At 48.4% G+C, this 23827-nt stretch overlaps 1 protein-coding gene across 3 annotated transcripts in view; it reads right to left on the bottom strand.

Annotated features, from left to right (window-relative positions):
* Nucleotides 1-3021: 3021 nt before the first annotated feature.
* LOC108934662 (zinc finger protein 609-like) overlaps nt 3022-23827 on the bottom strand; it is an 81854-nt gene continuing 61048 nt past the window's right edge. For all 3 annotated transcript variants that reach the window (XM_018752663.2, XM_018752664.2, XM_018752665.2), the window contains exons 3-9: nt 22903-23128; nt 13284-13371; nt 9686-12029; nt 9057-9435; nt 8591-8920; nt 7470-7548; nt 3022-6929 (exon numbers count right to left, since the gene is read on the bottom strand). In XM_018752663.2, the coding sequence (XP_018608179.1) occupies nt 7475-7548; nt 8591-8920; nt 9057-9435; nt 9686-12029; nt 13284-13371; nt 22903-23128 (3441 nt within the window). In that variant the 3' untranslated portion in view covers nt 3022-6929; nt 7470-7474. The remainder of the gene's footprint in view (nt 6930-7469; nt 7549-8590; nt 8921-9056; nt 9436-9685; nt 12030-13283; nt 13372-22902; nt 23129-23827) is intronic.

Raw genomic sequence — 23827 nt, 5'->3', positions numbered from 1 at the left:
CCCTGAACTGATAGAGTAGGAACAGAATACCCTGTTCTCTAAGTGGGTAAATTGTTGTAAAACAGCTTTAGAGAAAAAAAACACACACACATCATCTGAACCGCTTGTCCCAGATGGGGTCGCGGGGAGCCGGAGCCCAACCCGGCAACGCGGGGCGCAGGGCCGGAGGAGGAGGGGACGCACCCAGGACGAGGCGCCAGTCCGTCGCAGGGCACCCCAAGCGGGACTCGAACCCCAGACCCACCGGAGAGCAGGACTCGGTGCAACCCGCTGTGCCACCGCACCCCCCGCTTAGAGAAGAAAGCAAGAGCTAAGTGAATAAGCAACTGTGAACGACCTCCTGCCGTAGCTGGTTCTGCTCTATTCACACACCCGCATAATTTAAACGGAACATTTCGGTATGTGACAAATATCACCGACGCCCCAAGGTTATTAGGGTTCAGCGAGAGCCCGGTTCAGTGACTCGTACCGTGGAGAAGCGAGAGCGCCCGCGCACCTGGGGAGCCAAACAAGCAGCATCGATCGGAGCATTTCTCCATCGCACAGGTCAGGAGGACAGCGCTGAGTGACAGCGACACCCAGAGTGTCAGTCCAGCACGTGTTCCGTGTACAAAGACAGACTGTGCCCGACCCCTCGGCGACGCCGAAACCTCCGCGTATAGCACACGTGCGAAACGCGATTGGCTCTCTCAGCTGAACACACACCTGCAGGCAATTACGAGGAAAAGACGAGAGGAACGGACAAAAGTGAAGGAAAACAAAGGAGAGAGACCGATTCAGGATAAAAGGCTGCGCCGCACTCCCGACGTAGGTTACACCACACAACCAGGGTGGGTGGGCTACACACTGTCTCTCTCTTTCTCTCTCTCACACACACAGGCCTCCAGCGTGATACTTTTCCACATTTCCACGTGAAACACGGATGCTGAGGACGGGAGCCGGGAGGAAAACTCAGCACAAATGCACGTGGGGCACGGTACTGTTGGAGGGAAGCGCAGGCAGGGGTTGCGCACTTTTGCTCGTCCTCCATCCGCAGCCACCCTTCACACATCGCTGAAAATGGACACTCGGGAACTCGGACCCATCCGTACAGCAGGGTACTTTTACGGTACGAGATCAGGGTAAGTACCTCGATCAAGGGCACTGTTGCAGGAGTGGGATTCAAACTGGCAACTCTTCTCAACCACTGCACCACCTGCTGGCCCAGTCCGGATGAGCTCAGTGACCCTTTCGCTTGTGGAAACGATCGGACACTTTGCACATGTAAAACGCACATAGGATGTACATGTTAAAAAGGCTTCACACGTTTGTCTACAGCTACAGATTTTCCACTACGGTTCTTTGCCGTTCCTGTTCGGTGAATTTTAAATTCAAACGTTGCGGTATTAACTGCAACGGGGTGCAGCGCTATTCAAAAGTGATGCTATTACCGGTACGAAAGTACTCGACGATATCACATTCAAATGGGTTTTAACAATGTACTCCAGTTCTGCAAGTCCACGATATTCCCAGAAGAAGTTGCATCTGAGGAGACGTCCGGCGTTCCCCGTGCGTCAACGCTCAGGACAGGTTGAGACAATTGGTATAAATGTGGTTTCCAGCGGAAAGCAGCACCTTGAGAATCACGCTAAAGGCTTTCCCGCCAAAACGTGCCTAAGCCTTTCGGTAAGACTGAAGCGCGCTCTCCGATCGCAGCTCAAAATCTTACAACGGCGAGTTTCGAGCACCCGAGTCCTTCATTCCTCATTTTACTACAAGTTTACTACTGCGTGTCCTTTTGGTTTTTCAAAAGAGTTACTCTCACGTCAAACATTAGCAGCACAACTCAGCGAGCCGTTCTTACCCAGCAGTGCCGGAGAGGCAACAGGTGCGAAGCGATGGTGTCCAGTGACCACGAGGGAGTCCTCACCATGGAGAACAGCCACAGCCAACAAAGCTGAGGGAAAGAGAGAGACACAACCACATCCCACCGACCTGAGACGTACGCCTTCTCTCAGTGCAAGTATCTCGCATACAGTGGGAAGTGCCCCTCCGTTCCTTCACGACGACCTTCACAATGACCTTCACCAATGATCTCAAAGGTCTCGGTAAGTGGTGCTCCAACCACGTGCTCCAGCGCTGCAGTCGTTCGACGTTCTTCACAGCGCAACAGTCGGAGCTTCTCCCTCAAGAACGATCGACAAAAACGGCAGCCGAACCCGAGAGCCCCCGCTGACATCCCGCTGACCCGGCAGGGAGATTCCTCTGATGGAAGACCAGCGTGAGAGGGGCGTGAGGGACGTGAGGGACGAGAGCACCCTCTAATGGCGAACGTCCTCGGGGCTCTTCCGACGAAACCCCGCACGGCTCCGAGCTCTTCCCCAGCGCAGTATTGGCACGCTCAAACCTTCCGCCCAAGCCTTCTCTTTCCCAACCACGCATCGGAATGGCTCATTCTGACGTGACGCGCAAAAACGTGCATCTTTAAAGAAAACTAGTTCACACAATATGTTCTGCTCCACTGTTTATTCCGAACATGTAAATTTTGAAAAGAAAAAGAGCCGTTTTAAACGCCGTCTTCTGTAGTTTCCTTGCTTACGAAGTCCACAGATGATGCCTAACACAGTTATTCCATATGTGATTACTATCTCCCTGATTTTGCAGTGAACACATTTAAAACTCACTTTGGATTAACAGAATGTCTGTTATGCAACTCAAGTGAGAGATGAAAAGAGCGAAAACAGATCAGGAGGCAATTTACAAAAACAGCATCAAGTTTTCTATGGAGGACAGAAGTTCTTATCGAAAATATTGATATGAAACAACATGGCACGACAGTTTTGTACCATGACATTACATAATCAAAGTGCCCTTGAAATGAAATGGGGGGGGGGGGGGGGAACAAAAAAAAAAAAATAAAAAAAAAAAAAATAAAAATTTCAGACTGTCGGCTTTAAAGCCAGGAAGACGGTGGGTCGGCAAAGGGAAAGAATCCTCTCGGTCTCTAAAGCACCAAAGAAAGTGAGACGCGGGGGACATGTGTGATTGTCTCATAAAAAGATTTATTTTTTTTGCCTAAATGTACAAAGGCAAGTTACAGTATTGTATAAAAAAAGAAATGTGGTAATGTACACTTTACATAAGAGAAAACTCCAGGGGGCAGGAGGGGAGAGGAGCAGGCAGCAAAACCTATGGTGTGAGTACAGCTGGGGAATGAGTTCACACAACAATAAAAAGCATGTAAACATCTTCCTTTCAAGTACCGATGACTGATACCGAGTGACTGAACCCCTGGCGGTGAGGAGGAAGGGGTAGGCGGGGGGTGGGGGCAGGGTGACGAGTCTATAGAGACAGGAACCCACAACAACAGATCACTTTGCCTCTCCCTTGTAGGATCACAAAAGACATCTACTGAGCACCATTTGAGACAAGACTTCAGCAATGGCTGTTTTGTGGAAATCAAAACCTTTTTTTTTTTTTTTTTTTGCAACAATAGGTCAAAAAAGTAATAAAATAAATTACAAAGGATCAAGCGCTATTTCTTCAGTGTGCACCAAGCCAATAGGCAGCACGGGTTTAACTAGTGTAGCTTTCAGAAACGGAAGGCTGACGATTAAATTATTACTACATATATTTGATTCACAATTTCTACGTGACCCAAAAAAAGAAAGGGAGAAAAAAAAAGAAAAGAAAAGAAAACAAAAGAAAAAAGAAGGCTTAAAAAGATCCTCGCCCTGCAGGTAAAACCGCGCAATGTGCCCGGAACGCCTGGCACGCTCCGCCTATTCTCGCATGCGTTTTCTAAACAGGCACAGGGTCGGCACGAACACCGCGACACGGTCGTACATCAGAAAAGGCCGGAACCGAATCCACGTCCAGCAACGTCAACATTAGTGTTTTGCTTTTGGTGCGTCAGAAGAGGACGAATCAGGGCTCTCGCATTTCAGACCTTCCCACGAAGCCACGGGCCTCCAAACATGTGGTGGGCTCCTAGAGTGCTAATATACAATTTGTCATTGTCATTGTCATTCTCTGTCTCTCAATAAAATCTCTGTTGATGCTTTTAAAAGGATTAAAGTTTTAAAACACTCAAAACGGGAGTGTGCAGAAACCTCCAATATGGAGGTCGCTTGTGGGAAATAATTCGACAAAAAAGTTCCTCTCCTGTCCTCAGGTCCACATTCCGCCGGCCACGGGGCTCTTCCCGTGCTGAGGACCGCTCTCCCTGCGTTTGGGCTCAGTTCGCATGCAGTCCCAGTGGCCGGCTCTCGACAACTGTACACATTTCACAAAGTTGCCACCTCAACACACAGAGCCTTTCTCTACCTGTAAAATATATTTGTACATTCTCACTAAACCAGTCGCTTCGTTCATCTTCATACGCAACTTGGCATCGCTTAGGTACAAGGAATGGCGAATCACTGCTCAAGTAACATCCAGTCACATTTACAATACTGAACAGCGGGCCAAGGAATGAGAAGAATCTCCTTTGGAACTCCTGAGGACGGAAAAAGCTGGAATACTTCATGCTTTTAGTCAAAGAAGAAACCTTCGTTTCTACCGCGAAGAGCGGAGCGCAGAGGAACCGCGGCTCTGGAGGCTCGCCGAAAACGAAAAGCGTTCATCCGGGGAAGAGGAGGCTCCTTCAACACTCGCTCTACGGACAGAAGGACTTCTCTAAGAAAAACTAGGAAGATACGAGGAAGCTGACATGGTAGGCGTCGGAGTGTGGGGTGAGAGGGACAAACTTTATAAAAAAAAAAAAAAAAAAAAGGGAAAAAAGAAAAAGAAAAAAAAAAAAACACAACCACTTCAAATATAAAGCTGTTACATCAGCTACAGTTTTCATATCAACAACGGTAGAAAAAAAAGGCTAACAGACAAAGTAGGAAATTTTAATAGCATCCAAGGGTCTTAAAATAACTCCTCTGTACAATATATACAGAAAACGGCATAGTGAGCATGTGGGGGCAGACAGACGGGGGCAAGTGGAAAAAACGGGAGAGGGCGGAGAAAGCAGACGCTGGCCTTTCGCTCTCCTGCCAGTGCTGTGTACGTTAACGTGTTTTAGTGCTATGTTACACCATGCGAAAGCACACGACCGAGAAAGCGGGACTTCCCGTGACAAGAAGCAGGGACGGCGGAGCGGCGACTCCAAGTGTTATTTCCAAGTGCTCTTCGACTGACGGCACAGGCGGCACCGCGGCCGCTGCCCATGGCACGCAGCCATCCAGGGTCCTCGAATAAATAGTGAGCGTGACGCGGGGGCGCTCCGACGTCAGAGAAGCGCTGCCCATCCCAGCCAGTCCTGAGGACCCGCTAGCAGAATCGCGTGCTGTTAGCTGGTGAATTCCTGACGCTCGCCCAAGGTGGACCAAGAGGACACGTGGTGGATGGGGAGGTTTTGTTCGCACCGTTTCCAAGCCTCACCGTTATTCCCCAGGAGGAAAGTTGCGAGAGGAAGGGCGACGCTAAGCTGCCGGGCGCAGCACGCCACCTGATGCTACAGGTTACTGAGTTTCCTCAGCAGAAATCCCAGCGCCTCCACACGTGGCAGTCCACTGCTCAGGATCGGTGCCAGGATGCGGGCTGAGTAGAAGCAGAGAGACTTCCGCACGAGCAACATCTCCACGAGCCCCTTGGCGGGCAGAGCGGCCGCCGGGAGACGTGAGCAGCCTGGATCCAGTCCGGTCGCCCTCAGGCGAGTGCTGGACTACAGCGATTTGCCATCCGCTGGCTTGGCATCATCACGTACCAGCAGCCTTCTGTAGGACCTTGAATGTACTGCGATTTTTCAGCAACGTAAGCGATTCTTCTCCCCACGAAAGCTCGGCTCCCTCCGTCTTGCGTTAGCTTCAGAATAACCCCCTTCCTTCCCGCTTTACCTGGTAAGCTGCCACAGCATTGCTCTGAGGTCAACAGGCCGAAAGGCGCGGCCTTGTCCTTCATAAGCCAAAGTACCTACGGTAACAGACGTGCGCTTCCCCGTCGTCACTGTGGCCATCGGTGTGGCTTTCGATGTGTGCGCTGACGCCACCTGCCAACTGTTCCGCCCTTCTGGGACAGACCAAAGCAGCGTCGCAAGCGAGCGCGGTGAGGTTACTGAAGTTTGAGACGACTAACCAAATTTCGAAACGACACAAGAAATGGAGACGTATAGGCTAAGTGTAAAGACTCTCATGCAGAACAATTACGCATAAAACGTCTCCACTAAAAATAATATATATATTTATATATTGCATGTCTCTTAGAACTAAAATAGGCAGACAAAAAATGCAATGCTACCCTTGAGAACAAAATCTAAGAGAGCGAGAGATGTTGGATGTTCTGTCAGTATGTAGACATGAGCAGCTTCAGTTTGCATAGAGCGCCATGACTGTGGGCTGGAGGGGGAAACTACTACAAGGCTTGGAGGTGTCACATCAAACCCTCTCATTCGATGTCTCTACAGCGAGCAACCACCTTAAAGCCTCAAAGGCCCTCGAGGCCTTTTTTGCCGAAGTTCTCAGGCTTAGACACGGCGGTGCGTACGGTCCTCCGTCGAGACGCAAGTCAGCAAACGAGGATTTCGGTTTCTCTTCGGTCTTTTGCCCCACCCCTCATTTCCAGTTGGATGAGAATGAGAAAAACAACACGCGTCAGTCATCCCAGGTGCTCAGTCAGCCTTCTTGCTGTGCAGGTCTCATCAGCAGTGCGAGGGAGGAGGTCCAGTGGCCGCGAGTGTCAGTGGACGATGGCTTCTTTTCGACTCTGGAGCCGCAGCGGAGGGGGAGCGGTGGCGAGCTCGTGGACCCGAGGGGGAGGGGGGACGCAGTCCGCCCGACATTCAGGCGGAAAACTAACGATACAGAAACACCATTCAACTGATGTCTAAACGAACTCCACACGCTTCCGCATGTGACCCAGTCACATGACTCCTTGCAGGGTTGAAGGGAACCAGTCAGATTTCCCTGCAAAATGATGAACAAGGATTATCAGTTTATTCAAAAACCCCTGAAAGCAGCAGAAGCCAAAGACCTTGGAGTGACTCAATGCAGCTAACAAGTCTATCGCTGATGCAATTATCCCTTTTTTGCGGCTGTCTTTGAAACCCTGCTGCAGGACAAAGCTTTACTAAGGTTACCACTTCATGTCCGCATGTCTCAAGTGTTTTCAAGTAGTACTTTGGAGTGTTGGGAGCAGAAATAAATACCTGAGCACAACAAAAAACGTACAGGAAGCCTGAGAACAAACAGCAAATATTTCAAAAGGATCCTAAGACAGAACATTTTCAGTCATTCACACCGAACAATTGGAGACCTATTTTAAGTTCTGCTTCTGTATGTTTCCTGAACAGCAGAGCTTAGAAGACACAATAAGTCAGATTCTAATACGAAGCAGAAGGTTTATTTTTGTCTGTCGGCTCTTGTTGAAACTGTGACTGTCGCACAAACAAGGATTTTTGCCCCCCGTAAGAGGGAGCAGATCAGTCGCAGAATGGAGAGCCTTACCATTCTCACCTCCTCGCTGGGGGGTACAGAGAGGGGGCCGAGGCCTGCTGGCTGGCAACGATGGCTGACGACGAGAGGCCTGCAAGGGAGAGTGTTAAGAAAAACCCACAAGGGTGCATAAGTCACAAGTGGAATCCTTGTATTAAATTATGGTAAAATAATTTGATAAAGGAATTAACTCTTTTTTTTTAATACGTTTCCCTTTACTGTGGAACCTCGGAACTCGCAACGCTTCTGAACTCGAACGAGTTGTTGGAGAAAAAAAACGTCCGAGAACTCGAAGGAAATTTCGGAACTCGAACCGATGAACCTTTGAGGATAAAACCTGTCGGACACGTGCCGCGTCTTTTTTCCCGTGAAACAAAGGGTGCGTATGACGCGTATGACTCGGTACGAGTCAGGCTTGCCTGAAAACTCGGAGTGAACATCTCGCTGAATTGTGCTGTGAATTTCCACATTTTTGTGGGTTTTTTTTTTTTTATATCTTATATTAAATAAGCCATCATGGGTCTTAAGGTGGTTACGAGTGAAAGCAATGAGCCAAAAACGAAAATAGTGAGAGCCACAATAAAGGTTAAAAAGGAAATAATTGAAAAACACGACAGAGGTGTTGGCGTGGTTCATCTGGCTGCACAGTATGGAATGCATGTAATAAAATACATTTCATTTCATGTATTTATGGGTTTTACACTTTTTATTTATGGTTTTAGCATCAGATATGTATGTATATATGTTTAAAAAGGCAATGATTTGGGGGTCTGGAACGGATTAAACCAATTTACATTTTTTCTTATGGGGAAAAATTGATTGAGAACTCGAACGCCCTTCTGGAATGAATTAAGCTCGAGTTTCGAGGTTCCACTGTACAAGCAACAGGTCATATGGCCAATAATTAAAGAAAGTATACAGTGATACAGGAAACAAGTAGAACAGTGGTTAAAGACTTGCCAAATGGTTCAAAACCCAGGTTGGTCCTTGAGATAAGTTGCTTCAGCAAATGAACGGACCACCATAAATGGGTAACAGCTGTTTAAATCACTTTAGATAACTGCAGTCTCTTTAAAACAACGACAAGCTCCTCGTTTTCCTACGTCCTACACAGCAGCGCGGCTGCAGCTCACCTGCAGCATAGGACAGATCGTACTGGCCCGAGAGCAAAGGATAGCCCAGGTGGTGATGAGGGGCCAAGACGCGCTGAGAGGGCGACGAGCGCGGCCTGTCCATGTCCCGCTCCGGCCCAGCACGTTCACGATCATGGGGGGGCTTGTCGCTGACGGTGGGAGACTTGCTCTTGTACTGACTGGCGTGCTGGTGCAGTATCTCCAGGGCCTTGGACTCGGGGGCTGACTTGCTGCTTACGGTTGGGCTGGCTCGAGCCTTATCACTATCCTCACCACTGCCCATCTTACTGCCATACGGAGAGAACGAGTACCCCGCTGACAAGTAGGAGCCTAGAACACATCCAGAATTGATGTGAAGAATCAGCTACATTACTGCAATATTACCTACTTTGATTGATTAATTACAGTAAATAATACTTGCATGACCTTCACAAGGGGTTCAGGAAGACACAGATTTGTCGTTTACCTGGGTAGTTCTGCATCATGACGGAAGGCATCCCGCGGTAGCCAGGGTGGTTGGGGTCATAGCCCTGCCCATAGGTGTAGCCATGCACGAAGGGCATGTAGGCCTGGTGTGGAGCTAAGGGAGAGGTGAACTGCATGTGGGCAGTAGGCCGAGGATCCTTTCCCATTCCCCTGTGGTCCTCTGCAGAGGCCACCGAGGCCCGTGGATCAGTGCTCTCTTTATTGTCTTCTTTGGGGGTGGTCTCTTTGGGTCGGGACCTCTCCTCCTTCCCCTTCCGCTCTCTCTCTTCCTTCCAGCGCTGCTCCTCATCCTGCTGCTGCTTGGGAGCCTCAGGGTACTTGTTGGGGTAGACGTAAGGCCACAGCCTAGAGTCTGGCTCCTTAGGGGGTCAGCAAGCACAAATTGAATATCAACCAGAATGGCATTTAAGAATTTGATGCAACTATAGGCTGACATACAACCTTGTGCTTCAATGCAAAGTCTATTAATTCTAAGAGTTCTTTGAAACAACACTAAATGAGTGTCCACACCAATACTTGCGAGTTATCAATAGATCACCGCTGGAAAATAAAAACGACATGCCGCAGCAATCCACAAGATATAACAAAAAAGTTAAGAGAAAACAATACCTGTCTGTACCACATGGCTTCCATGCCCGACTGTCTGCTAGACTCAAGGCTTGCTTTCGACTCTTCCTTGGTGTGGTGGGCTGCTTCTCCAAGTTTTACCTTGAGGCCTTCAGCCTGTTGACCCTGTATCTTAGCATCCTCCCCCTTGGGAATGATAACTGACTTGGGCGGTTCCGAGGAGTCTTTCTGCTTGCTGGGAGGTGGAGGCTTGCCAAGGTCAGAGACACTAGGGGCCTTTGAGAGAGTGGGAGGGACAGAGGCCTTCTGCTTCCATTCCTCCTTCATGGAGGACTCCCTCTCTTTTAGAGCTGCATCAGACTTCTTCTCAGCTGCTCGGTGCTGCTCTGCTGCTTGCCTCTGCCTCTCCTCATATTGCTGCCTGTAGGCTGGGTTGGTATTCATGAGGTGGTTGTGGTAAGCCTGGTCTGGGTGGTAGCCAAAAGGGGGCACATAGGCATACTGGTTGTAGTAGAGTGGCTGCATGTACATATTGGAGCGTTGCTGGATGACCGAGGGCTGCTGTTGCTGTTGCTGCTGACCTGAGGCACTGATCTCTGGCTTGCGCTCCTCTGGTGGCTCTCCCTTGCCCTTCTCCTCATTCTGCTCCTGTTCTTCTTCTTTCTTAACCTTGGCAGACTGACCTTCTGCATGAGCAGCATTCGGATTGGAGCCACCTGGACTGGGGTTCGCGTAACTCGGTGAGTAGTAGGACTCGTAGCTGGTGTAGTATGGGGACTCCTTGCTGGTGGTCTGGGAGGTAAAGAGGGCCTTCTTGGCACTTTCCCTCATCGACTGATCCTCAGTTTTGGCCTTCACACCCTCAACCTTGCCTTCACCATCTTCCCCAGCATCAGAGATGTCGGAATACGCTGGGCTGTTGGTCTTTACGGAGGAGTTGTCGGCTCCGTTCTGAGTGACCACATGAAGAGGGGTGAGCGGCTGCACCATTCCCCCACTGTCTATCCTGCTGGCCACACCAATGGATGGACTAGGGGCATTGTCTGTGAAACTATAGATCTTGTCTGCTTCAGCTTTGATGCTAGCCAGGCGACTCTGATGGGGATCTGAGGAACCATTGAGGAGACCCTCATTTTTGCTACCAGAGTCGGACGCCTCTGAATAGGGGCTCTTTCCCTCCTCAGGTTTTCCCCCTTTTCCTGGAGGTTTTGGGCTATCACCCTCCTTACTGACCTCCTTCCGTTTCTTGTCTTTCTTCTTTTTGTCCTTGGAGCTGCTCAGGGCTTGGTTCACAGTCAAGGGGTCTCCCATCACTGTGGGCTTAGGCTGGATGGCTTTCAACTGAGGGCTCTTGGGAATGGCCTGTACCACAGTGGTCATGCTAGGAGAGGAACCTGGGCTTCCAACAGGGAAAGTAGCTGTCTGAAAAGCATACAGCTGCTGAGGAGGTATGGCTGGAGCTATTGGCCGAGTTGATTTCAGGCCTTTCTGTGACAGCTTGTCAGACTTGGAACTGCTGCCGGACTTCTTAGACTTTTCTTTGTCTGAATTTTTCTTCTCCTCCATGCCATCATTGCTGGCCTCATCAGTAAGACAGGGGCCATCTTCACAAGCATCCATGGGCATTGCCACTGCTTCTGGATCCACGTCACAGGATTTCTTCTTGTTTGATGGCTTGGTAGTAAATTTCCCAGAGGATGGAGAAGGGCTTTGAGTATCAAATCCTCTGCCTTTGGGGGTCACAGATCGTGCTGGGGAAAGGCAACCCTTCTGGGAGATGGAAGCCCCATTGCAGCTGCCTGGCTCTGGATGAAGGGTGGAGTCCTCACCATACTCACTGTCACCATCCAAGTCCAGCTTGATATCATCATCATTGTGGGCACGAGCTTGGTGGTACTTCAGACCATTGATGTGTTTGTATTTCTTGTTACAGTTAGGATGAGGACAGTCGATGAGGACTGGTGAAGAACAGTTGCGGTCGAGCGGAGGGGGAAGGGGTTCCGTCTTGACAGTGGGGACAGGCATGACGGAAGGGGTTGCACCACTGCTGGAGTTGGTACGCATGCGTTTGCTACCTTTGGTGTCCTCAGAGCTAGAGTTGGGTTCCATGTCAGAGGTGGGCTTGCTCTTGCGCTTGCTAGCAGAGGAAGGACTGGCCTTGACGTCCTCCGTGTTGCTGTTGGGCGGGGTCCGCCGCTCAGAGGAGTTCTGGCTGCCACGTCGACCTTTGCTGTTGGAGCCGGCGCGAGTCTTGCTGCTGCTGCTGCCCTTGTTGTCAGAGGAGTTGCTGTTCTCGTTGACGGGGGTGTTGCTGTTGGGCCTCATCCTCTTCCCCCTCCCACGCCCATTCCTCATTTCCAAGTCACTGGTGGGAGACTCACAGAACCTGAAGCGGATGTCACAAATATTAACCTGCTTGTTTGCATAAGTACCGAGAGAATGCTGATAGCCTTTAGAATACAAATTTAAAAAGTAACTTTGAAAATATGTACAGGGTAATGTAGTTATTCTACAGTAACAAAGAATGATACAACAGTATACAGCTCCTTTTTCTGTCACCGTGGGATTCAATCCAACCAGGGTATTTTAACAGCAGGAAAAACTCAAATGTGAAGCAGATGCAAAGCCGACTTCTATCCGTTTGTTATTCCTGATCTTGAGAGTCGGCAGGCTCAGGGGAAGCGTGCACCACTTGAGTTCCCGTTTGAACAAGGCCCGGGAGACCTTACTGCTGATCAAAGCTCAGTCTAGCCCCACAGGGCCAATGCACTGAACACCAGAAATAGAAAACATCCATAGCCAATTTACCACAACATCAGGGAAAGCAGCTATGAGCTGAGGGGAGCCCAAAATTGATAATAAGTGGTGCAAAATGACCAGTTGCTCATGATTTTCCACTTTAATGGCTTCCTGTAAATGATCCTATAGAAATAGAAACCAAAATCAGAATACTGATGAATGTCATGTCTTCAAAAACACAGCCTTTCCTCGGGTTAAAGATGATTAGCCTTTTTAATACATAATAAATCAACAGGGAGCAAGTTTAGCTTAAAAAAAATGAGAAACATTTTATGATTGCTTCTTTTACTGCTATAAACACCTACTGTCTTTGATACCATAATTTAATACACGTAATGCCTTCAACCTTGTCAGTTTCAGCAAAAATACCGAAGATAAAATATAAGAAGCAGAATACATAACTATCCATTGGACTGGCAGCTTTTATATGCAGTACGTGAGGATTCTGCAGAAGTGGAAACCAGAAGCAGCTATGAGTGCAGTAACCAGACGCCTCCGCCATCCTGCCTGTCAGGAAAATCCATCTCCATCACAGCCTCCTGGGACCTCAGAGCAGTGCCCCACTCCAGCAGCCCTCAGATAAAATGCACTGAAGGAGCCTAGTTCATCATATGCTGGGGGGAGAGTGGCTCCTATATCACTGAGTACTGAAGGCCAGCAGAAAATGAAGCCAGGAATAAAACACATTCTTTAAAAGACAGTGTGAAGCCTGTCAATTTATAAGCCTCGCGCAGAAAAACAAGATTTGCCGTTCTGGAAAAGATGTGGGTACGAGTCATGACTACAAAGCGCTATCTTTTGGAGGATGACGTTCCCCAGAAGCATCCCATCCCACTCTTACCTTGGCGGTGCCCAGTCATGCCTGGTGCAGTCCAGGAGGGTGCCCACGTACGTCTTATTTCTCCAGGTAACATTTACCACCAGCATTCCTGGATGAACAGAAAAATGTTGAAGCCCAGTTACCCACAGGGCACAACTTGAACGGTACATTAAAGGCAAGCGCCCTTCTTCAGCATCTCTGGTCTCTCATGTTATGCAATACTCTTCTTAGCCATTTTCTGTGTACCATTTTAATATTCTTAAAGCTCCTGGAGAAGAGATGCAACAGAAAAGTATGAAGATGACACCTGAAGAGCAGCCACACTTGTTCTAAGCACACACCATGACTTGCCTGTCACCACTCTCTCAGATTTTTAGTAGTTCAAGTGGTGACCAGTGATTGATCTCACTTTACATCCAGTGAACAAGCAGCATGCAGGCTACCCCAGTTAGGGCTGTGCAGGCAGATCTGCCAAATGAGGACCTCCGCGTTCAAGGCTGCCAAGCGCTTCCGTACTGGACGTGAGCTTTTCCTGCTCAGTTCAACAGCAGATGGCAGCAACCACTAGGGCTTCATGTTAGTCCGGAAGAATCGACCATTCAGGGCTGCTTTTTTCACGCCAGCAGAGAAAAGCTAAGGAAATTCATTCATCCTCCACTACACTGTCTCACATGCAGCAGACTACTTTTATAAAAGACAAGTTCACCGTTTGTCTATCTTATGCTTCTAGTTACTCCGTCGTAGTAAAACTTCCCTTATGGCTAAGAGCTGGGGGACATTTTTACCTTAACGGACCATACAGTTTAAAGGAAATCTGAGGGTACAACTGTAAATAGAACACACTAATAAGAAAAGGAACTTTAAAAAAAAAAAAAACTGTTACAGGATACATTCTCGTGCTGGGAGGGTGTTTTGATGTCATCCCCTCCGGTCATGAGTCCTGTGAACTAATCTAATATGTTGAAGCTCATGAAAAAAGCAAGAAAAGCAGGAAGAGAAGAAGGGCAGGCTGTGTAACGGTGGACACGGTGCAGCCAGGCCTCCATGCCAAAATCGTTTTGCTGCCGACGACCTCTGTTCCAGGGCAGCTCGGCCTGCGGAGCCTGCACACGTTTAACGTGTAATGGAACAGGAATGCTGGCTGGCACTTCGCGGTCTAATTCACTTTCTTCCCTCCCCTTCTCTACGTTCCTCCCCGGTACTGCAGAACCTGCTCAGCTCTAGGTTTGCTTTGCACTCCTCTGGGGTGAGCGCTGGCCAGAGCTCAGCAAGCAGCTGCAGCAGACATGAGTAGCTTTGTACCTGGAGGCAGTGGACCTGCCAACACTGCGCACACCCAGCCACCAACAAGCCCACTTTTCACTGTGAACTTCACCATAAACACAGCTTCACTCTTCCTGGACCTCTTGCCACCCTGCACAGGAGCGCACTGTGTAGCTTTGTGAGCACCACTGGTTTAGCCTTACGACAGATTAAGGATGAGGAAATAAAAGGCGTGGGGGGGGGCAAGCTGGTCGAAGTAAACCAACTTATTTACAACCCTTTTGTTAAGGACTGGTACTGGCTCTTTATTCTGACCTGGGACTAAGCTGCAACCCCTACAACCCCGAGAAGCAACCTCTCAGACATGGTCCACAGAGTCCTGCAGTCATCCTAGAGTTGAGACCGAAGCCTTAATTGTCTCTAAGCCACTATCAATTAGGTCATTTGTGTAATTTAGAGGACGATTTAGGTGGGGTGGGGGAGGGGGCTCACAATGGACAACTTTGCTTAAGAAGGATGAAGGGTGTGATGTAAGCACAGCGGCGCAATTTTTCTTTATTTTTTTTTGTTTCTAGATCACCTGGATATCACATATTCCGACCGTCTAGCATAAGGCCGAGATTTCAGTCTGACTCCCGTCATGGTACCATTGAGCTACACATTAACAACGAAGTGGTTAAAAAATAAAAAGGGAAAGGGGGGGGGGGGGGGACTTACTTTGAAGTAAGTTACTACTGTAAGGCCTTTTAAGGCAGGAATCCTAGAAATGAATAAAAAATTATAATAATAATAAAAAAAGACCAGTGTCCTAAACTCATATGGGGCACAGCTGGTAACAGAGTGATTAGAGCCGCTGCCTTTGAACCCAAAGGTCGCAGGTTCGTCTCACCTCCAGCTGTAATACCCTTGAGTAACCTACTCACCCTAAAAATTGCTCCACTAAAAAACAGGTGAAAAATTGTCAGTAGCTTTGGAGAAAAGCAGCAGCTAAATTTAATATGTAATGTAAATTTATGTCAGCCTTTCCATTTAAACTATGGGCGTCAAGACACGTGTTCTGACCTACACATACATAGAGGCTATGTGTTCATCTTCAGACATCTCAGCAGGGATGTAAAATGGCAGTCAGACACTAAATATCCAGCAATTTCACTTTATTAATTAAACATCAATCTCATTATAATTAAGACAGCGACCGTCAACAAATCAAAATATTTTGGCTTACAAGAATCATGCCGGGTCCTCTGGTACAGAACCAACTGTACTAGCTAACACGCTAAGAATGACTTGAAGATTGTTAGACAGGAGGTGCCTCTGAAAACTAATTATTTGTCTGCTCGACTGAGACAGACAAGTACACAAGATTACAGCCAAGCACCATTACCTACATTTCATCCCAGTCTGAGCGGTGATGGCAAGTTGAATGAAGCGTATAGAGTTTTGCTTCATGTTTTTGTATTCAACTGAAAAGCACAGCCTGCGGGGTCTCCTTGTGTATCCTCAACATACCATCATCTCTGTGGTTCTACCTCCACGTCTGGGACTGTATAAGGTTTCTTTGCATATTCCCCCTGCTGCCCACCCCACGACACACCCTGATGCTCTGTGCCAACAGTAGCAAACATGTAGATGAGACAAGCCTCAACTGCATAAAGACATCTGTTCAGACGACAGCTCAACCATATTCAGCCCTTAGTTTGTATATGGAGATCTTCCGATTAACAAAAAATATTAATTGATTTCTGAGCATGAATTTTGAGTGTGTCAGTGTTTATGTGATGGGGGAGAGAGTGCGAGGCTGGGCTTGCATGCGCGCGCAAACACACACACACACACACACACACACACACACACACACACACACACACACACAGAATGCGGTTTCAGTGGCATGCTCCCAGAGTTGAGTCACTAGACAGTCATTGAAGAAGCCAAGCCCTTCCCCTCAGAAATAAGAGGTCAGCAGGGGAAGAGCCCAGGGAGGGCCCAGCGGCTCCCATCCCCCGAATCAGTCCAGCATGCCTCGCCGGGGAGCCATCGATCAGCACGAGGAAGGGAAGGGGAGGGCAGCTCCACTCGACCCTCCCGATGTGAAGCAGCCTGTCATTTCCTATCCTGCTCCCGCCCCCTGGCCTCGGCATGCAACAAAGGCCACCTCCTCTCCTCAGCTCCCCTGTTCATCAAATGGCTCCCTAATGACACCAGTGAGCTGACAGGCTCTCGGAGGGGGCTGGGCCTCCCTCCCCGGGTCACTGCTTTCATTTTCCTCATGAGAAGTTTTGTTAGAATTGGACAGTCTACATAATCAGCTTCCCTGCGGCTGGTCAAGTCTGTGGGCCGAGGGCTCCGGGGATTAACCTTCGTGCTCCTACCCACTGCGATATAACTAGTCTCATTTTCCCCTGGTCCTGGCTCCACCAAGTGACAGTCGATCTGACCTCGTGGACAAAAGCAGCCCTGTGTAGAGCATAATAAAGCTCCACTGTGTAGGCACTGAAGCACAACTGCAACCAAAGGTTTTTCAAACCCAACTCCTCGAACTCAAGAGGCAAGGGTTAAACCCAAATTCAAAGAAACTCTTTTGCATGAACTACTTCTGCCTTCCACGGGGTATGAAAACTGAAGGCGGCCATGTATAAAAGGTACCTCACCACATAGTCCCTTCGCTTATTCTGCTACTCTAGTTGTGATCCTCAAGGCAACACTGCTTGTATACATGGCCAGAACTAGCATATAAACGAATGGACAGCTTAAAGATGTTACATTAGTTGCATTATATGTTCTCCTATACCTTTCTGTCCTTCTGATTCTCGCAAAGTAGAAGCCATTAAAACCAGAGTTTTGCATTATGAAAATCAACCCAAAGATGGCTAGGGGTTCATTACAGTGATGAGAGGGGCACCCTGGGGCCTGGGGGGTTAAACACAGGTGAAGAGATTGCCTTGTGCATAACAAATGGAAACCAATTAGAGAATGAATCATAGATTTAGATAAATGGCCTCACTATTATGCACTTTAATCACAGAGAGATGCATAATATTAAAGCAAAACTGTGCCATCGATTCAGAGCTAGTAAGCTCTGGGCTTCCCAGCTACTGCACTACCTGGCCAAAATTAATCAAACAAGTAATGAGAAGAAGGGGACAATCAAATTACAAACTCAGTCACCTTTCTTGAGATTAATAAACACACGGACTGTATAATCATTTACGACAGAATGGTTACCTACAAAAGTTTAAGCTCTATATATATATATATATATATATATATATATACACACATATATATATATATATACACACATATATATATATATATATATGTATGTATGTATGTATGTATGTATGTATGTATGTATATATATAAAATGGTCAGAATGAATTGAGTCACTGGTGACTGGACTGTCTTCAAATTCTGAACATATTTCAACGTGAATGCATTTACCATCTGGCCTAGGTACGGTATATAAAACGAGAACATTTTTGCTTCCAGCCTCCTGTGCTGTAATTTTAAAGCCTTTACTCAGACACAAAGAGCTATGCACAAATTAGGATAAGGACGGTCTTCCGATGTGTGTTGCATGAGGTCGTTCTCTCAAATTTCAAAACCATGAAGCTATTCTAAACACATGCCTCCTTCGTTGCTATTTTGGGGATTTTTGTCTTTTTTAGCGCGCATAAAAAAGTCAAGATGTCAACAATGGAAAATTTGCGCCTGTCTCTGGCCAGCTTCAATTTCCATTCCAAATCTGTCTAGTGTGGCAGGCTGCGTGTGTTCTGGATGGTGGCCATTTGCACCGCTGGACCGAGCCCAACGCTGAGAGGGGCCCGACCGCAGGAAGAAAGGCAGGGCTGGGCGGATGGGGAACGCGGGGCCTGCGGGCGCCTCCCTGGCCGCACGGGGGTTGCGAGAGGGGTTTGGAGCGTCGATCCCGCAGGTGGAGCTACATGCGTTTCGGCAGGTCCGGCGTCCGTCTTCGTTGCGCGACAACGAGGACGGAACGGCCGAACTTACAACGGGCAATCCTGCCTGGGGTAACATCTCCACGGAGCTTCTGACAGACTACTGAGGTAGGGAGAGAGTAAAGCGAGAACGTGGAGAAGCATAGGGGGAATGAGGCGAGGCCCAGGTTCGAGTGGACAGAGAGCTGGTTTCTCCCAGCTTCTTAGACACTCGCCCAATCACATCAAGCAGGAGTTCCAGCAATGCACTCTGGCCTCTGTGACATTTCTAAATGCCTCAATTGGTCCACATATCCTACAAGGACCTTTCAGTGTTTAAAGGGTGTTAGTTCATTCAGTGGTACCTCAAGCTCCGGAGCACATAACACATTTACAGTGCAAATGGAGAGAAATTAAGCACAAGCTCAAGGACAGACATTAAGACAGCCTGTTCTTCACCCACATTTTCCCTCTCTCCATCTCTCTCTCTCTCACACACACACACACACACACACACACACACACACACACACACACACACACACACACACTTTCCGACTTCCAACTGCCAAGGATCACTGAGGGAACGTGGCTCTCCGTGGAAGGGGGTTAACTGCAGGGCGCTGGCGTGCCGGCAGCAGCGGTTTGGCTGCCATGGTGCGCACTGCTGTGCCACGACTAATACCCTCCAGTGAAACTTTCAAAAGCAATAAACTTTTAACGAAGCAACAACGGGCCTTTCAGCGCTCAAGACAGCTGGGCTAGGGGTGACACTAACATGACCCAGGCGCATCCCTGTGCCGAGAGACGGCGAAGAGCCGCAGGTTGACTCCACCCCTCTGTCTGCGATCGGTGCTTCTGGCTCCCCAATCCCTGAGCAACATGGGAGGGAGGGAGGGAGGGGGGAGGGAGGATTATTGATGCGAGTCAGACAGCAGCTCTGCTCTCTCTCCCGCTCACCCTGACAGCTCTTTGTGGAGCAGCTCATTGATCCACACACCGCTGTACAAACACGGCTTGCTAAAGGTCAACATTTGGTAGTCAAATTCACCTCCGAAGATTGCTCCCTTTAGGATGGAAATGAACAAGACTTTTATTCATAGTATACTAAAATATACATAAGAAAACTATTAGAATTTGATTAAATGTCAAGACAGAGCACTGACTACAGTAAGGGAAGTAGACAGAAAAGCAAAAAAAAAAAATCTACTTAGGATTTTTCATTCATTAGCGTGTCCCTCCGTGCTGACCTTTTGTTCTGACATTAGAGAGCACATATGTTGTTTAGTTTGTACCCATTGTTCATCTAGTCACAAAAGGCTAGGGCTAAGACAAAAAAGGAAAAAACAATCTGTTGCTATTCTGCATACTAAATAGCTCCAATCAACATTGCGGCGCGCTCCGAAACGCCTCGTTCGGAGTTCCATCGCAAAGCTCCGGCACGGGACGCAGTAAGCGGTCATCGTTCGGGCTCCTCTCTTGAAATTGTGCACGGTGCCTCTTGTCTGCTGCTCTCCATGGAGACGGCCCGCTTCGCTTGCCATTTGTCAAGCAGGCTGCCGCAGCACTGTGACGGCTTTGCTTCGATGATACTCCGCATCGGGGACCGGGGCGTAAACAATACGCGTATTTCAAGGCGAAGGAGGTATTGCAGGTTTGGAAGTGGCAGCACGGCTTCGACCGGAGGCACAGCATATCTGAAAACCGCAGCAGGAAGCACAACAACTCACGGCCGCTTATGGAGAGACCGGTCACGTGGCCAAAAAAAGTGAACTTTAATCCAGGATCTCCAGAATGCATGCATTCTCTTTGCCAAACCAGATATCTGTCCGTGAACGGCCGCTGGTCTAACCTGTACTATTACGTTCTACCCTTTGCCTCCTGAGAAGTCAAGCCATTTAATTAAAAAAAAAAAAAAAAAAAAAAATTTTTGCGTTTCCTCCCAAACAGACCCGACAAAGGCTGTCTGGTGCTATGGTTCCACAGTGCTGCGAAGAAAACAGAGCGGCGGTAACGTCGTGCTGGAACATGTGTGCTCAGCGCGAGCAGACATCGCCCATGCTTCAGATTTTGCACTCTGTGGGGAAGAGATTAACGCTACCGTGAGCCAAACATGTGGGCAGCGCCTGTTTCCGTGTAAAGGATTCGTCAGTCTCTGCAGCTGGCCCCCGCGGCTTCCCTCCCCGCCCACACGCCGTGTCACGGAGATATCGATCGGCCTCCTTCACGGATGAAAACGGGCTTAAAAAGGCAGACAGGCAGTCTGGCACAGTCATGCTACTCCTTTCCTAGCAAGCACTCCAGCACTCATATTGCACCGGGATGCCACTCTCTGCACCGGCGAGTGCAAACTGGGACCACTTGAGATGTGCCTGGGGCCTGGGGGAGGAAGTCCATCAAACCGCCCCAGCTTTCAGGAGGGCCGGAGGCTGTAAAAACCAGACCCGTGCCACGGCTATTCAGAGCGGTGTGGGAACGACCGAACGGAAGAGAGTACAGCTGCTGCGCTCTGTGACATGGTCACGTAGGACAGCCGCCTGCCTCATTTCACACTCGTCCTCCCGCGCCCTGCCTCGCTCGGGCACGCCGGGGACACCCAGCCGCGTTCTCCGGCGATCCCAAGAGAACAAGCCGAGGACAGAGTAATTCAGAGCTCCCGCCACCTCGCGCCCACCCCGCGGCAGGGAAAAGGCATGAAAACATCGAGTAGCTGCAACCCTGGAATGCAGATGAGCTCGTTCCTGCAGAAGCGGCGGCGGCGGCTTCACGGATTCCAGCAGACAGTGTGGGCGACTCGCTCCTTCCTGCCAGCGCTGCTTGCATATGCACTTCTTTGAAGATTAAGTTTTTGCATGCATATGATTCATGGAGAAGGAGGCCAGTTACTCAGACCTTTTGTACTGACAGTGGAGCACAGAGAATACATTTTAATACACTGTATTACACACACACACGGAGTAATACATAGTATATGTTGTACAATATACCTAATGCATTTTTTCAAAACAATTGTAGTGAATTACGTAATAATTAGCCAATTCTATAGGCACTGAAATGTAGTTTCACATATTGGGGCCCTGCCTGCTTACATCCGACTCAAAGCCGACGCTGCCATTCAGGCACCCAAATGACCAAGGGCCCGTTCGTCACGTGCCTCTATTATTGTACTGATAAAATGGACACAAGTAGTGTACGATGGGTGGCGTAGTATTCAAACCTGTCATCTCACAATATAAGGACACTGGTTTGAATTCTTGATTCTGCTGTAGTCTCTTCTCTCAAGGCAAAAACTGATACATTAAAAATTTTCCAGCCATTTCTCCCACCTCTGCTTTTGATCACTGTGCTAATTATATACAGGGTCGGTCTGTAACGACTATTTGAAATATGTATTAAATTGTGAAATTACTATTTTTGTTCTAGACTCATTCTGTTGGTTGCAGCATTATTTCATCCAAGGCATTAATCAGCTGGTCATCTTGCAACCTAGTCAGCACTGCTTTGGGTTCTATAAACCTATCGCCGAAAGTGCCGACTGCGTGGGTTTCCTCCGGGTGCTCCGGTTTCCTCCCGCAGTCCAAAGACAGGCTGTTCAGGTTCCCCCATAGTGTGTGAATGACACAGAGAGAGTGTGTGTGTTCCACTGATGCATGGATGAGTAACCCAGTGTCAGTAGTGTATCTAGCAGTTTAAGTCACCAAGGTGAATAAGGCGTGTAGGCTGATATCACTACATAGAGTTCGTTGGAAGTCTCTTTGTAGAAAGGTGTCTGCTAAACAAATAAATGTAAATGTAAGTCATCTTGGATTAAGGCACTACTTTACTTCCTTCAATAAATAGATCTTTGTAAGTAACCAAGTATACAAACCAAACAGCGCAAGTAACCTTGGAGAAAGGCATCGGCCGAATGAAAAAAAATTATTAAAATCTAATACGCCGAAAGGACGTTGTTCCATTAAAGATCGATCCAAACAAGATCTGAAGAAGGAACTATGTTCTGCTATATTCAAATACAAAAAGCACTTATACTGCAGTTGCCCTCCGGTCAATATTGGTGGTGAATCCTTTATTCTTACATGATCATTACATTGTCATGACTAATGGCCCTTTGTGTGGGCTGCAGTCAGACTAGGGGGTTTGTTAGGCCGCTGTATGCTCACAGCGTGCTGACTAACATGAAAAACATGTACATGTCGTAAAAGTGCAACCATTCAGGTTGTTTACAGAGCGGGCAGGGGGGATATAAATACTCTACAGCAGTGCAGTATGGGAAGGCAGAAAAACTGATAAGAGCTGATAAAGGAGCCCATTTATACACTACACTTCCCCTGCTAGTAACTGTACTTTTGCTAATGATACAAGCAGCCACTGAAAGATACCATGGTGAACCCAACCCCCCACCCAGCCCTCACTTCCCCATGACGTCAAGCTCTTACCGTCCTCCGTCTCCTGCCACACGATGCCTTCCAGGTTGACGCTGGTCCCAGGTTCGCAGGGCCCCAGGCACTCGGGCTCCGTGGCCAAGGCCACATCCGCCGTGTTGACGGCCACCGAGCGTGTGCGCACCATGATCTGCTCGCAGGGGGAGGCGATGTCACTGTTGCCCATGGGGGCCAGAAGGTGCAGTGGGGGAGGCGCTGGTGTGGAGACAGGAGACTCCATCTGCAGCAAGATAGGTGGGGGAAAGAGAAAGGCCTGGGTGAGGACAGTCGGGACGACACTCTGAAAAGCAGGCAAACACTCGTGTGGAACTGCAGGAGCAGCTTTCCAACCCTAGACATTGATTTGTTTCTTTAAATTGATTCAGAAGCAGGAAGACAGCACTCTAGAAATTCCACTGACGCTCTTTCAGGGTTTGCAATAGAGCAGGACAACGCCATGGATTCACCTGAGAGGGTGATCGCTGGCTAGTTCCCCCAGTCCTTCTACTGCCTGTAATGCCAAAGTGCCTCGAGATGATCACCAAGGCTCAGCATGTCATCTAGACCACTATACCAGCCTCGCTGTCGTTTCATAATCTTCTCGCAGCAAATCATGTTCGTCACTCACAGTCAAACAAACACAGATACTGTATAATAAAGCATAAGCAATATAAAGATCCGAATCAGTTCCAAGATCCGGGAAAAACTCAACAAGACAAGAACATTCCATGATGTTGAACAGGTTTTGGATATTAAGTTCACGTTAACGAAGAAAAAAAAGCCTGGAACATAATCAAACAACTAACCAGCTACACAAAAACATGAACAGTTAGTCAATGGAAACAACAAATCTCGTAGCATTGTGATAAACCAAAACTGGCTCGTCGCAGCACACCTTGCAGCCCTACAAGTTGGACGCCAGGTTGTGACGTGTGCTTTG

Source organism: Scleropages formosus, chromosome 11 (assembly GCF_900964775.1).
Source record: "Scleropages formosus chromosome 11, fSclFor1.1, whole genome shotgun sequence".
Classification (NCBI taxonomy): Eukaryota; Metazoa; Chordata; class Actinopteri; order Osteoglossiformes; family Osteoglossidae; genus Scleropages; species Scleropages formosus.
This window is presented reverse-complemented; position numbering and strand designations above follow the sequence as displayed.